At 40.6% G+C, this 14313-nt stretch overlaps 3 protein-coding genes and 1 non-coding gene across 6 annotated transcripts in view; 1 reads left to right on the top strand and 3 right to left on the bottom strand.

Moving 5' to 3' along the window:
• Nucleotides 1-2780, bottom strand: part of elf1 (E74-like ETS transcription factor 1) — a 44906-nt gene extending 42126 nt beyond the window's left edge. The window contains exon 1 of the mRNA XM_030396871.1: nucleotides 2127-2780. The gene's annotated coding sequence lies outside the window, so the exon portion shown is untranslated. The remainder of the gene's footprint in view (nucleotides 1-2126) is intronic.
• Nucleotides 2781-2991: 211 nt separating this feature from the next.
• trnae-uuc (transfer RNA glutamic acid (anticodon UUC)) lies at nucleotides 2992-3063 on the bottom strand. Its single transcript has one exon. It is a non-coding gene; the product is annotated as a tRNA-Glu (tRNA).
• A 1016-nt stretch (nucleotides 3064-4079) lies between these two features.
• On the top strand, nucleotides 4080-7568 carry ube2a (ubiquitin-conjugating enzyme E2A (RAD6 homolog)). Its single transcript, XM_030396554.1, has 6 exons — nucleotides 4080-4296; nucleotides 5611-5691; nucleotides 5858-5883; nucleotides 6736-6825; nucleotides 6963-7051; nucleotides 7143-7568. Exons 1-6 carry the CDS (start codon nucleotides 4253-4255, stop codon nucleotides 7269-7271), a joined length of 459 nt encoding a protein of 152 aa, XP_030252414.1. The 5' UTR covers nucleotides 4080-4252; the 3' UTR covers nucleotides 7272-7568.
• Nucleotides 7569-8264: 696 nt separating this feature from the next.
• Nucleotides 8265-13528, bottom strand: nkrf (NFKB repressing factor). 3 transcript variants are annotated; one of them, XM_030396551.1, is made up of 4 exons: nucleotides 13427-13528; nucleotides 12999-13042; nucleotides 12484-12608; nucleotides 8265-11276 (listed from the first exon to the last, which is right to left on the bottom strand). In XM_030396551.1, the coding sequence occupies exons 3-4, from the start codon at nucleotides 12572-12574 to the stop codon at nucleotides 8992-8994; spliced, it is 2376 nt and encodes a 791-aa protein (XP_030252411.1). In that variant the 5' UTR covers nucleotides 12575-12608; nucleotides 12999-13042; nucleotides 13427-13528; the 3' UTR covers nucleotides 8265-8991. The 3 variants fall into 3 exon arrangements, with proteins under 3 accessions (XP_030252411.1, XP_030252413.1, XP_030252412.1); XM_030396553.1 differs by having other exon boundaries at nucleotides 13433-13500; XM_030396552.1 differs by lacking the exon at nucleotides 13427-13528 and having other exon boundaries at nucleotides 12999-13412.
• Between the last annotated feature and the right edge of the window lie 785 nt (nucleotides 13529-14313).

Below are 14313 nucleotides of genomic sequence, written 5' to 3'. Positions count from 1 at the left end.
ATGTGTGGGCAGAAGCATGGCAGGATGTTTCTAAAACAAGGGCACATGCTCGAAACAAACAAGACGACTCCACACTGGAGTATATTTGGAAAGTCGTGTTCTGGATAATTGCTTTCAGTGGATAGAAGTTTCCAATTATCCACGAGGCTCTGCCAGCGCTCCCACCATAGGGAGACCGTCGGGGAGGGGAGACAGGGTGGGCGAAGGGTGGGTGGGTCCAGCTGGCCTTGTCTCTAGTGGGACTGACGAGCTAAAAAACTCGTAACTCTCCCCTTCTCCCTGCGTCACAGCCGCCTCCTCTAAAAAGAGCAACCGCAGTCGACCAATCAGGCCGTGTTTGGCCGTCCCATGATACAAGCATCTTAGCCCAAAAATGTAAACATCTGGCAAACATTTAGACTTGCCACAGAGAAGGGTTGATCAACTATTCAGAAAAAATCTGGTTTGTAAAGCACTGCAGACATGTCCTTATAGGAATCAGCAATGCAGGATGAGTGACACACTGTGGAGTCTACTCTAGTTTTTAATACTTTTTTCTATTGTTTTTGTATTATTTATGCCAAATAAGCACATAAAGAGGTCTGCAAAGTTTCATTACAACTTCCCAGAGCCCAAGCTGACATATTTTAAATGCTTATATAGCGTAGCCAAAGACAAACCAGAGACAAAGCCATATATTGAGGCTAAGCTGGTGTGTTACAGACAAAACATCATATCCTGTTTTTTTCTTACTTTCCCTGGTATCTGAAAGATTTCAGATACCAGGGAAAGTAAGAAAAAAACAGGATATGATGTTTAAACAAATGCGTGTCTGATTCAAATCTTTCAATTAACGTAAAAGATGTCCATCTTTTACTCACTGTAAAGCAAAGAACTTGCTGAGAAGATTGATACCACTCCTGTACCTTCCCATTCAATATGAAGCCAGTTAGCTTAGTTTAGACTGTAAACAGGGGGAAAGAGCTAACCTCGCTCTGTCCAAAGGTAAGAATAAATCAGTTTCATCAGTGCCTGTATGGCTCACTAATTAAACACGTTACATATGCCATTGTATTATGGTTAAGGCAGATTTTGAGCTAACTTTCTTTATGCTAAATGTAGCTAACTGGCAGGTAGGCTGTAGCTTCTCATCGATTGTACAGACAAATCTACATTTAAATCCATACCACTAAATACAGTATCATTATACACATTGGTATGGTTATTTTAATGTTAAAAAGGCTGAAACAAAAAAGATAATACCTTTACCATAACTGAAGAGTAAAAAATAGCACAAAAAAACACATTTTTGAAGCTGCAACTCGTGACCTTTTGGCCCTCTAATTAAGGAAAATGACCTTAAACTGTTGGTCATTATCAGAATTGCTGCCATTAATTGTCAATTGTCAGTGGACTAAAGCATTAACTGGCTCATTATTTCTGCTCGAGCATCAATTACTTTTAGTCTGAGGCAGTCTAACACCCATTTTCAAATACAGGAATATCACATTATCCATGTTTACCAGACAAGGCCACACCTGGCATCACTGATTTTAGGGATCAAGAGTTAATTCTGACTAAATGAGTGCTACAACTATTAGTACTACAGCGCTAATCGCTGTAGTAAAACACAACTAATAGCCTACTAATAACAGCCCTGGGGTTTCTCTTATTTTAATCATGACTGCAATATAAGAAGTTGAAATGGGTCATTTTAGCAGTTGTGGCTATGACATTGTCAAAGGGGGTATCTCTGAAGCACACACACACACACACACACACACACCATCAGTGCAGTCACATGCCAGCTGACAGACACAATGGGGAGTCACAGGCAAAGTAATAGTAATAGGCCAACCAGAGCTGCATCATATGAGTTCAGTCTTCCCTTTATTCAATTTCAAAGAGTGGACATAATTCAATATAAAAAGTCTGCTCAGCTTTAATATCATACAATAGGGTGTATCATGCCATTATGTTTTTACATATATATATATATAAAAGTCATGAGTATTCCCCGTTAAAAGCACCACAAAAAGAGGAAAAATGTGATCATGACTCAACCGAGCACTTACATTATAAAGGCTGCAGACACTTTACAGGAAAGCAAAGCACATGTTTTGTTAAAAGACACTCAGTGGACTCACCCCTCAGCAGAGCATGTTCCCTGGGCTGTACACAGGCAGTTCAGCGGCTGTCCTCGTCAAAACACGGCGGTCAGTGGAGCATTATTATCCAAGACAAACGGCTCTACAGCTCAGCTACATCATCGCACAGTCACCGGTCAGTCAGTTTACCCTCCCGCTGCTTTCGTGTTGCTTCCTGACACAAGGTTGCAGTTTTCTCCGACAGGGGCTGATGGCGTGGGGAATTCCTAGCAGTCACATTTTCCTGGGAAATGATTGGCCCGGCTCCAGGGGCTGTGAGCTGCGAGCCTGGTAGTGGTGGTGAGAGCAAAACAGGGCAGGTTTTTTTAAAAGTTGAGCGGTTAGCATCTCCGGCTAAAAGTTGTAAGTGTCCCCTCCGCCATGAGTGAAGACACCGGTATCCAAGCAACGACGAATGACAGTCTAGCGTAAATAAACCGTTACGCGCTCACAGGTGTGGTTCAACGTTTCAGATTAAAGTTTACGGCCGAGGAAAAGAAAGAGTGTCGTCGAGTGTTTTTTGTTTTGTTTGATTAGTTTAGTTTTTTTGTCTCCCTTACTACGTCAGACTACGATGAGCGCAAGCACGGGGAGATGTAAGTGGTAAATAGGCATCTTCCGGGAATGTCCAAGCCCCTTGTGAGATGAGAGCAAGTGAGGATAACTCCTCCACGGGCGGGGTTTACAAGTAGATTCTCTGGAAATGATGAGCGTGTACTGAGGAAGCTGTATCAAATAACGTACAGCTAAAGGACTGGGCATTAGTCAGAGATTACGTGCTCCCAATAGAGAGAGTAAGCTTTATATTTATAGTAAATGTTGTGGTAAGGATACATCTCTGCTTTTATAAAAAGCAAAAGTGTCGTTCCCATACCGGGAGTCGAACCCGGGCCGCCTGGGTGAAAACCAGGAATCCTAACCGCTAGACCATATGGGACTGGTGCTCACAATAAGGGAGGAAGCCATTTTGTTCATCATTCATACTACACTACTACTGTATTCTGGTCCTCAAATTAGGACTGTTATTCATCTGTTCTGGAACTGTTTTCGTAAACTGTGGCGAGATACTAAATATAAATATATACAATAATCTGTATAACTTTTAACTTCACATGAAGAATGCATATATTTCAGGACAAATATTTTCTAATCATCTCGTCATATTTTTGGCAAATTCAGCAAAGTTAATTTTACATTAACCTGTATGTTTAATTGTTTTATCTTTCTTGCTATCCTATTTAGTTTTGATTGTACCTTTTTTTCATTTTCTGTCACTGTTTAATTAGCCTTTGTTTGGCTGTACAGTTTATTTGCTTTGATTGTATTTAGTGCTGCAAGGGACGAAATACAAAAATGTTAGATCAAAGATTTTATGACTATTTTCGTGATAATGTTTTTACGTGAGTCATAAGCCCATCGAATGTAGTTGTCATGGTGGTCACAAGCAACATTTTACAACAATTCTTTCTGGCATATTTTTCAACGCCAGCTAAGAAATGTTACCATCTGGTGGTCTTTCGGTGTTACTGTAAATTTAAAAACAAGATGTCAGCCATCAATTCCCTGTATTAGTATCACTCACTGGTTATACCTGAAGTAATGTATTGAATATATATTGCATTCATCGACAAACTGATCAAAAATGTATGTATATATGGAACAGAATTAGGACAAATCCTTTAAAATATACGATATGTAGCTACTGTTCCGAAACAACTAAATATGGGTGCTAAACATATGACGTAATTGTCGGTGGAATGATACAAGTGTAAAGACGGGGAGCATTCAATTATATAAAAGTACTAAATGTATATGTACAACGAGCGGAAACTAATTTACATAAACATACAGGTATAATCAAAAGTAATACGTCCGTTGAAGCTGTTCGTGTGTGTTTATGTGGCTACAGGGCTCACCAAATTACAGACAGTCGATGATACTGCCCTCTTCGAAGTGGAAGTGGTAGCGCCCTGAGACTAGCAGAGGCAGCCAAATATTTGACAAACTAGCAATCGTTGGCTAGCCAGCTTGGAGTTTAAATAATACACCGATAAAAAAAAACTATATTCACGTACACTTGGGCCGCTTACGTTTATGCTAAGGACTTAGGTTTCCGTTTAAAGAGGATGTCAACTCCAGCAAGACGACGTTTAATGAGAGATTTTAAACGGTAAGCGAAAAGAAAACAACAGAGAAGTAGCTCTAGCTAAGATTAGCAACCTCAGGCTAGCTTGTAAGCGTTAGCATAAACGGCGATCTGAACTACAACGCCACTATCAAAGAACATCACAAATTGACATATTAACACCGGATGGATTATAATCGTGTATTTATATTAGATTGTGGTAGCTGCCGTTAATTTGGGGTAGTATTAAACCGATGAATAGATTCTCAGGTAACGTTAACGATACTAGTAGGTGGCGGTGATACCAGCGTTAGCAAGGTAGCCAGGAGTAGTAACGTTGATGTTGTGTAACTTACTGCCTACTTTCTTAGATGTAGTAATAATCAGGTGTTATCGTAGGTCAACATGAATCATTTTCCTCGAGCCATCCCTGAAACAGTTAATAGCTCTGTTAATATATGATTTCTTAGGGTTTCATTTGTAACCGGTTCTTTGAGACCAGTTGAAGTCATTGACCAGATGGCCCTTCACAGCCAGATGAAACATTTGGGTGGATCTACATTGGCCACACACGCTTATCAAAGGGAGCTTCTATCCCCGGGCCTCGATAGATCACTATCTAAGCCTGAGGATAAGCAACCATCTGCCATGCAGTCACTAAAAACCTGTAGACAATCAGCTCAGTCGGCTATGACACATGGTTAATTATCCCTGATCTTTAGTATGTTCCAAAAAACGGTTCTAATCATAATGTAGTCCAAGACCAGATCCTGGTTGTTCCACTGTCAACATCAATCATCACAGTACTTTTGGACAACATAAAGTTGAATAAACATTCATCATGAATGTGATTCTGAAGTACTGTTAATTTTAACTAGGGTAGAACAGTCCTCTGTGGACAAAATCCTAATATGTTACCACTTTATAACATTCTTATAGTATGATAGATACCATTGTATTAATTAGACAAATCCAGATTAATAAAAGCCACCCAGCTTTAAATGTAGGTGAGGTTTTCTTCACTGGAGTATCTGCAAACTGTGATCTAACTTTGACCTGGTTTCATATTGAACAGACCCTTCTGTCTGTGGGGCCTAAAATATGCCATTGATGGTGTAATACAGTATGTCTAGTAGTAATATTACCCATATTTTTTACATTACTCCTAGATTTATGCCTGTTTTTTTTTCTTTTTTTTCTCACCACTGTCCCCAAGTGCTCTGTAAAGAAAATTAATCAAGCACTCTAGTCTAGACCTGCTTAATTTGCAAAGTGTCATGAGATGACTTTTGTTGAGAATTGGCTCTATACAAATAAAGACTGATTGATTTTGTGATACCACTTTTCTTTTGTTGTTAGGCTGCAAGAGGATCCTCCAGCTGGAGTTAGCGGGGCCCCATCAGAAAACAATATCATGGTATGGAACGCTGTCATTTTTGGGTAAGTCAAGTTGATTTGTTTGAAATGATAACTGACCAGTTTTGGACATTTTAGTAATGATTTATTCACTGCTTGTTCTGTAACACAAGTGATAAAGCTGTAGATTTGGTCAGCAGTTTTTGTGAATATTTCAAATGACTGACATCCTGTGTTTCCTTTCTTTTAGCCCAGAGGGAACACCTTTTGAAGATGGTAAGCCCTTTCTTATGCTTTCTACATTTAAGAAATTTACTTTTCCAACATTTCTACAACATTAATCCAGCAGATATTCACGATGAATCTAACCACTGGATTTTGAAAGCAAGACTACATCATCAATCAGGAAGGATTTAGATTTAAACAACACATTGGTTGGGAACCTGAGTATAGTTTTGTGTGGGGTTTTTATAGCCAAGTTACATTCAGTGCTACCACATGGGAATGTTGTATTGTCATATACATGTGGTATCGTAAATGTATCTGACCAACCTTAGTGTGGTTAGGATGAGTGGAATTTAGATGGTGCCTTGTGTGTCTTGTTGTTTAAACCAATAACTTACCACACTGGATTGCCCAAGAAGGCAGATGTTTGACATGGAGGTGACTCACTCACTGTCTTCCTCAGCGTCTGTGCACTGTCAAAAAAAAATGTTCTGAATGTAGTACTTTGGAAGTTATATCTGACAGATTACAGGAATTATTTACTTCTCGCTAGATGACTTGCAATAATAAATAGAGTAGTAACATAACTTTCTAGATTCCTACCCATAACTTCAAAGCACTTGTATTTTCCAACAGACATTTAACCCAGGGCTAGTAGCAGTGCGGTTTGAATAGAATAGCTTTGGTTTAGACTAACCCTACATTAACAATCTGTGTGTCCAGGGTCAGATGTTAACCTAGTTAAAAAAATATGCAGTGTCAAAAGTCCTATCCAGTGTCGCATAAATATCACAGAACCAGCAACACAAACAGATAAATGTTGTCATGGGCTTGATTTCTATAATACACTGTTTTTGGTAAATGTATTCTAATCATTACTATGCCATCACTTTTTAATTTCAGGAACCTTCAAACTTACCATTGAATTCACAGAGGAATATCCAAATAAACCTCCAACAGTGCGATTTGTCTCCAAAATGTTTCATCCGAATGGTATGTACACCCCTGCCAGGGTCGAATAATCGCCCTGAAATTGTTGATTTAATTTCAATTTCAGCATCCAAATGTTGTTGCATTTATCCTTCATTTATCTGTGAACTGACTTGGTTTCTTTATCATCCATCTTGCAGTGTACGCAGATGGCAGCATATGCTTAGATATACTTCAGAATCGTTGGAGTCCAACCTATGATGTGTCTTCAATCTTAACTTCAATACAGGTGAGCTAACACAATATTTTAAGTTCATTTCTACATGTGATGTCCTCGTTAGAAACCTAACCCGCTGACATTCTCTCTTGTATATTTAAAGTCTTTACTGGATGAGCCAAACCCAAACAGTCCAGCCAACAGCCAAGCAGCCCAGCTGTACCAGGAAAACAAGCGGGAGTACGAGAAGAGGGTTTCTGCTATTGTTGAACAGAGTTGGCGCGACTGTTGACCCCTGTTATTGTTCGAGTAAGAACAGTGTCCAGCCCAGAATCAAGAAACCACCGATCAAGAAAAACAACTGATCTCACAGAAATAAAACGACACATCTTTAAAATCCTTCTCAGTATATTTGTCCCATAACTGTTGCTAAGTTTGTATGCTGTTGTGTTGTGGCATTCACTCCTGCCGAATGCTATTGTCGGGCAATAGCGTGTTTGTTAAAAGTTAATGTACCTTGTTATATCCGGGTTACTTGCTACATGTCCCAACTCTTTTCTTTTTTCCAAAAAAAAAAAAAAAAAAAAAAGGCAATAGCCAGTCTCTCAGTTGTCACTTTTCTACCTGTTTATTTACACCTGAAGTAAACTGGTCGGATGATACAGTGACAGTTAATTAGATGTGCTTGCTGTGTGGTTTGCTGTGTAGATTCCGACAGTTCATATCTACAAAAAAAAAAAAACAAAGCTGTTCGTGGGTGTTTCTCCTCCTGTTTCAGTGGCCTCTCTCTCCTTTTGGTTTTGTTTCTTTCTGCCTTTTCAAAGCCTTTCAGAGGGATTGAAAAATTAAACCTGGCATGGACATTCATCCCTCTAAGAAGTTGTGAGCTCAACAGATGCCTCTGGGGGTCATTTCACTCTCAAATGTACTTCTTAAAGCCATGCCTCTTTTTTTTATTTTAAGATGTTCTAGATATTGGTGACTATATTACATGTCAACACAGAAACGAGACATAAAGTTCCCTTTTTGGGCACTTCACTTCGTTTCACAATGCTGACATTAAAAAGGCTGTCCGACAACATTTCTATGCTATTTTACAATCTTACAAGTCAGCTGTCATAATAGGCTGATTATACTGTTAAAAAAAACATGGTGTCTGTTTTCAGATTATACAGCTCTGCACTGGTAACCCATGTAACAAACTGTACATTTTCTTGTAAATAAAATAAATATACATCAGTCGTCTTTGTCACTTTGTGCAAAAATATCCATCTTAATCAGCCCGTTGATGGTTATCAGCTTTAATTTATTCAGTTATTACAGCTGTGAAAACAAGCAGACAAGTTAACTGTACTCACATAAAAACCAACACATCTGACATTTAACAAACATCACAGCTTTGATTTTCTGAACATGGACGCAGCTTGTACTTGTAGAATGATCTCCAGGTGTTAAACGAGCCAACAACATTGCAGGTATTGCTGAATAGAGATGTGTCACTACAGTGAGACAGGTACACCTAGCTACAGATTGATGTTAATGCCTCTTTAATCCTTCGTCAACCGTCTACAATGTTCAAGCAGTTAAAAGCTGCATATTCTGCCAGGTTCATTAAATAGCCACAAAACAAAAAAGGTGAATTTTGCTGACGAAAACCTCATAAAGCCATTTTTTTTTCTCCAAAAAATGAAATAACTTGAGCATCATCAGGAAATGATACCATTAAGCACTGATCACAGGCTTGTGCAAAAGTGAAACATATCGTATAGGACATGTGGAATGGCAGGAGACGAAGAAGACAAATCATTTATCCTAAAGCTCCTGCTAAAGCTAAAGTACATGGCAAAGGAATGCAGAAACCACAGGTGATATCTGAAGGATTCTCATTTAATAATGCCTGCTGTAAATCTGTCACACACAAGTATAAACACGCTTGAGTGTGATTTGTTCTGATGTCCAAACCGATGGAGATTTTTGTCTTTTTTTTTTTGTCATTTTGCTCTGCATGCAAGTTAGTGAGAGGCCTGAGGTTTCACGAGCTCGTATCGTCCCACCTGTCCTTCCTGTAGAAGCTGACCAATCAGCTGGTCTTTGTGCACTTTGCGACTGACAACGAGGAACCGCTGCCGTCCCTGTCCGTACGACTTGCTCCGTAGGCCGTATTTCTGAGATATCTGGTGGATCTGCTTGCGCTCATCGTTGGTGAGGTCGGTGGAGAAGCGGAGATCATCCTGACGGTCTGAACTGGCGTAGTTACGAATGATGTCCTCAATGTCACGCTTGCTGAGCTGGTTTCCTGTTTTGTCCATGTCCATACCCAACCCCTCTCTGGAGAACTGCTCCTTCACTCTGATTGGTTCCGCGATGCCCTCCCCGTCTCGGCCCAGACCGCCTCCTTTCCAGCCCATCTTGCGGAGCAGCTGGTTTCCTATGTTGTCTTCCTTAATCTCCTGCCTCGTCGCCTCCTCACCGGAGCGAGCCAGGATCTGGGATCGGGATATGGCGTCGTTGTGACCCTCCTTCCTAAGGTTGGATTTGACCACGGCCTGCGTTTGTCTCAAGGTGGCTAGTGCTTCCTCTGCTGCAATGTGCTTCACTATTTTTTTAGGCCCAATTCCTGCTGCCACATACTGTCCTTCCAAGTAAACTTCACACCTCCAGCGATGATCGGGCAGGACCGTGAACTTGTAATCAGCTGTCACTTTGTTGAACTGAGCCGTGTCATTGATGATGCAGATTGCATTGTCAGAGTTTTCCAGGATGACCAGCTCGCTCAGATGCTTCTTTTTCACGACCTGTTGCACAAAGCGTCCACCGTAATCTGACTGATTATTTCCTCTGGAGTACTGTGATTGCTGCTGCTGCTGCTGCTGGTGTTGTTCTTGTTCTTGCTGCTGCTGTTGCTGCTGCTGCTGCTGTTGTCGTTGTGCCTGGTTCATGCGAAGTTTCCTCACTGCCTCTTCCGCCGCTGCATGCTTCGAGCTCTTTTTAGTGCCTGTTGACTGCGCCACCAGCTCATCCTGCAGGAAAACACTGCACAGCCAAGCGCTGCTGTTGGGGAGCAGGTCGAACTTATAGTCTATCTTCATCCTGTTAAACGCTGCAGAGTTGTTGAGTATGCAGATGGCATCGTGAGCATTGTCCATAACCACAAACTCAGTCCAGTGCTTCCGTCTGTCCGGCTCGTATTGGCCCTTAGAGCTGGGTGTCGGTTTGTCCTCTGGGTTGCGAAGTGCAGGTAAAAAGGGCGGGGTCGGGCTGTGCATCTGGCACACGACGATGTCATTGACTATTGAGTGTCTGTATTTACGCTGCACCACACGAACCTCGACTGGTTTCAGGAAGAGTTTTACAGCCTGCTCAGAGGCCCGGTCCCTCGCTCCATTTTTACTACCAGAGTATCCTGTGGCGAGATACACTCCCTGACATCTCAGTTCACAGGCGTAACCATCGCTCGGAACTTTCCTGTTCTTCGGCAGGTCAGCCTGAGGTATATCCTTCAGGTTGACGTATATATACTCAGGATTAGTCTTGCAGGCCTGAATGCTGCGGCTCAACATGAAATTGTAGTTTGGCGACTCGCTTCCTGTCATGTACATAGGGTCCCTAAAAGCAACAGCCAACGCAGACGCTACACTGGCGATCAGCCTTTGCTTCTCATCCAGCGTTGACTGAGCAACAGGAACAGGCTGCGACGATGAGCCCAGCTGAGAAGTGGTGGGGCTGCTCCTGCCCGGGCTGTTGTAGACTCTGCAGAACGGCCTGCTTGATGACGGCCGGTCCTGATGACTGTACCCCAAACCCTGACGTCCCAAATCCCGGCCTGCTGGTCTGCTCCCTCCCCCGTATCCGTTATATCTCTGCGGCTGAGAATAGGAATCTGAATTTCGAGTGCCGTGGGCTTCATACTTGGCTGAGTAGTCCTGCTGTGTTTTTGCCATGAAGTTTGCAGTGGTCCCACGTCCTCCGTAACCCAACCCACTTGTACTACCTGAAAAAGTGTCTCGGTCTCTTTCTCTATGGGAACCCCAAGAGTCAGAACTGTACGATGGGACTCTGTCAAAAGCCGGCCTCAGGGAGGAGGTACCGCCCTGCGGCCGGCTGGTGCTGCTGTAGGAGGAGTGTTCAGAGTCCCTCTGTCTCATACCGAACGACTCACTCCTCCTGCGCTCCTTATCGTTCTCCTTCTCATCAGCACCACTTCCTCCACTGCTTCCACCACTGACAAAGTGTACAGGCTCAAACCGAGGTCTTGAACCAAATTTTGACACAGGCATTTTTCTCATGGGCTCGTCTCCTGCAATCAGATGATACAGGCAAACTGTTAAGCAAAATGCATGTCTAGTTTGACTTGGGGCATTTTCAGATAAATCAATTATCATTTCACATGGGCATAGCAGTTTTAATGTGATTAAAGTTTGTATTTTTCAAAGTTTCAACATGTGAAAAAGCCAACAATGTACTGATCCATCCTCCTAAATTTTGTCTGTGAGGCCAAAGCCTGACACAGCTCATTTCTCTGTGCCACAGAGCTGCACTGTTGTCCTAAACCTGCTCCGAACACATAAATGAGCTACACTGGCGACACATTCCGTCATGACAATGAACACACTGTAGTTTACTCTAAGTCAATGCCACACACACCGTTCTGCTGCCTTAAATACTCAGTAGTGCACGGAAAAATGCAGATAATGTATCCTAATCTTTCAACAAAAATGGTGAGTATATATTTGTGGGCAGTTTTTACAATATTTCATCTTCAGTAGTAATTAATAAGCTTCGCCTTAAAACCACAAACAGACTGGAGAGATCTGGAGGTACTGAGTCAGAAAAGCACACAAGGTTTGGTCTCTTCATTGGAAAAGCCCAAATATAGAATATTGCCAGCCTCGTGCTTTAACACTGGAGAGAACTGCAATCTTAATGCGACTAGGGATCTGAATGAGGAATTGATTAATCGCTGTCAGGAATCTAACAGATAAAAAATGTATCAACTGACGATAAGAGATGGGAACAAATATATCATCTTGTTATTTAATTGAAAAGTCATTTGTAATTTAAAAAGAAATACTTTAAGACATTCTATACAAACTATATTTTAGTTGCCTCAATATAGGTTCGTAAAGGTATTGATTAGGTCAGTTGTTGAAAACTGACAGATTATTTAGTTTACAATTACTGTTCTTTTAAGTCTTACTTAGCATTAAAATAGATTATGCTGGTGACTAAAACAAGTTTATGATACAAAAAGTGCAGCTGACTATCAATGAAAGAATCTCTCGCTGCAGCCTGAAGCCCCAAAACACACGTCTGACTCATGTTCATGAGCCTGGCCAACATTTTAATGTGTTTGGATCGGCTCCAATTTTTAAAAAAATCAACCTTTTTCTCAATCACCTAAACTTCACATAAGAAAAACATGATATATAATATGTTGTGACATGTTTAGACTTGAGGATGCAGCGTTGAAACACAAACAGTACAAAACCCAGATGAAGACTCACTGCCATCAGAAGAATTAGGTCTCTTTTTTGCTTCAGAACTAGGACTGAGGTCAAAGGAGGGCATTTCGCCAGTGCAAGTCCCTTCTGCCATCACCAGCACCGTCCAAATCAAATCCAGGCCATACCTGTTATTGAGGCCAGAGATGTAAGTTAGACATCACGTGAATGGATGAGATACACAAACACAACATCTAATGTGTTGATACACCATGCTGCCTATAGAGGCTCAGAATATTCAAAGGAAAACAAAACACCATCTGTCTGCAGCCTGCATGCAGTGACTGAAATACAAATAATGTCACTGGACGGAACATTGTTTTACACGACTGAACATTAAATGGATGAACAGGAGAGATGATCAGACTTATATTGTCATTAAACATAAGGCCCTGACAGAGTGACGCAGTAGGCCGACACAGTCCATCCCTTAGATGTTAGCAAACATGTCTAAGAAGCTAAACATTACATTTAGCAACATTTAAATGGGTATTTACTCAAATATATCATATTCTCACCTTAAGGTGTAGCCTTTGGTCCGATTTATACCTCTGTCCTTCACCTGAGCAAGACACAGTGCATTTATTTATATGATCAGCCGGCTGTTATTATCGTGCTAGCCTCTTTTTTTAGCTAGCTAACGTTAGCAGCTCGTTGGTGGCTGCTAGCATTAGCCAGCTAGCTAACCCAGCTCCACTCCAACAACAGCAGCAGCCTGCTCGTATACTTTTTCTACCAGATTTAGTTTGCGCTCAGAGAAAACCGAGCGTGGAACCTCCTGGGAGTTACAGATAACCTCTCTAACTAACTAGCTAGCTGGAAGCATCCATTTTCTGGTACAGCTACAGTAAAATCATGGCGTCTGACACCGCACTGGCCCACAATGCTTTGCTGCCGGACAGTTCAACACAGTCGGCTGCTGCCAGTCGCACGAGACAGAGCTCACCTGCACCTGTGTTCACAGACTGAGCCGGACACAGCTGATCACCCTGTGGAAGCACATTCAACAAACATGATGGAAAAACTGAGCCATGATTTTAAAAATAAATAAAAATATAAAAAAAAAACAAATTCAAATAATAATGGTAACTCAGGATTATGAGCTAAAAAGGCGTATGCTCAAAATTAATCATGAGTTATAAAATGGATACTATGAGATTATGAGATTTAAAAATATATATAATTATGCTTAAAATACGAAATTCTGAGTTACAAAGTCGAAATTCTGAGTTAAAAAAAAAAGTTGATTCCATGAGACAAAATTAATAATGAGATAAAAATTCATAATTATGCTGTAGAAAACCGAAATTGAGTTAAAAGGTCAATATTGTGAGTTATAAAAGTTGATTCCACGAGACAAAATTAATCATTATGAGATAAAAAGTTGAAATCGTGAGACAAAAAGTCATAAATATAAGATAAATAAGCCATAATTTAAGCCATTCTATCATTAAAGTAATTCTATCTTAAGGTAATTCTATAATTATGCTTAAAATAATATGACATTGAGTTAAAAGGTTGAAATCATAAGATAAAAGGTCATAATTATGAGATAAAAAGTTGGATTTATGAAACTTTTATCTCATAGTTATGACCTGTTTGAATTTCATAACACATGTTGAAGCAGAAATATGCAAAAATATCATCCACATTTATAGGATTTAATCTCAAATTCACTGAAACTGATTTGAACTGATCTTACATTAGTTTTCAAAAATATAGTCTCATTATTGCCCTTTTTACTGTAAATGGTTCAATTTCTTTTAAACGTCTGCTTATAATGTTCTGCAGTTTATTCTGGTGTCATTTCCAGGTGTTTTTGCAAAAGTACCA

Source organism: Sparus aurata, chromosome 18, assembly GCF_900880675.1.
Source record: "Sparus aurata chromosome 18, fSpaAur1.1, whole genome shotgun sequence".
NCBI classification, from domain to species: Eukaryota; Metazoa; Chordata; class Actinopteri; order Spariformes; family Sparidae; genus Sparus; species Sparus aurata.
The sequence above is the reverse complement of the archived record's forward strand: the minus strand, read 5'-3'. Positions and strand labels throughout refer to the sequence as shown.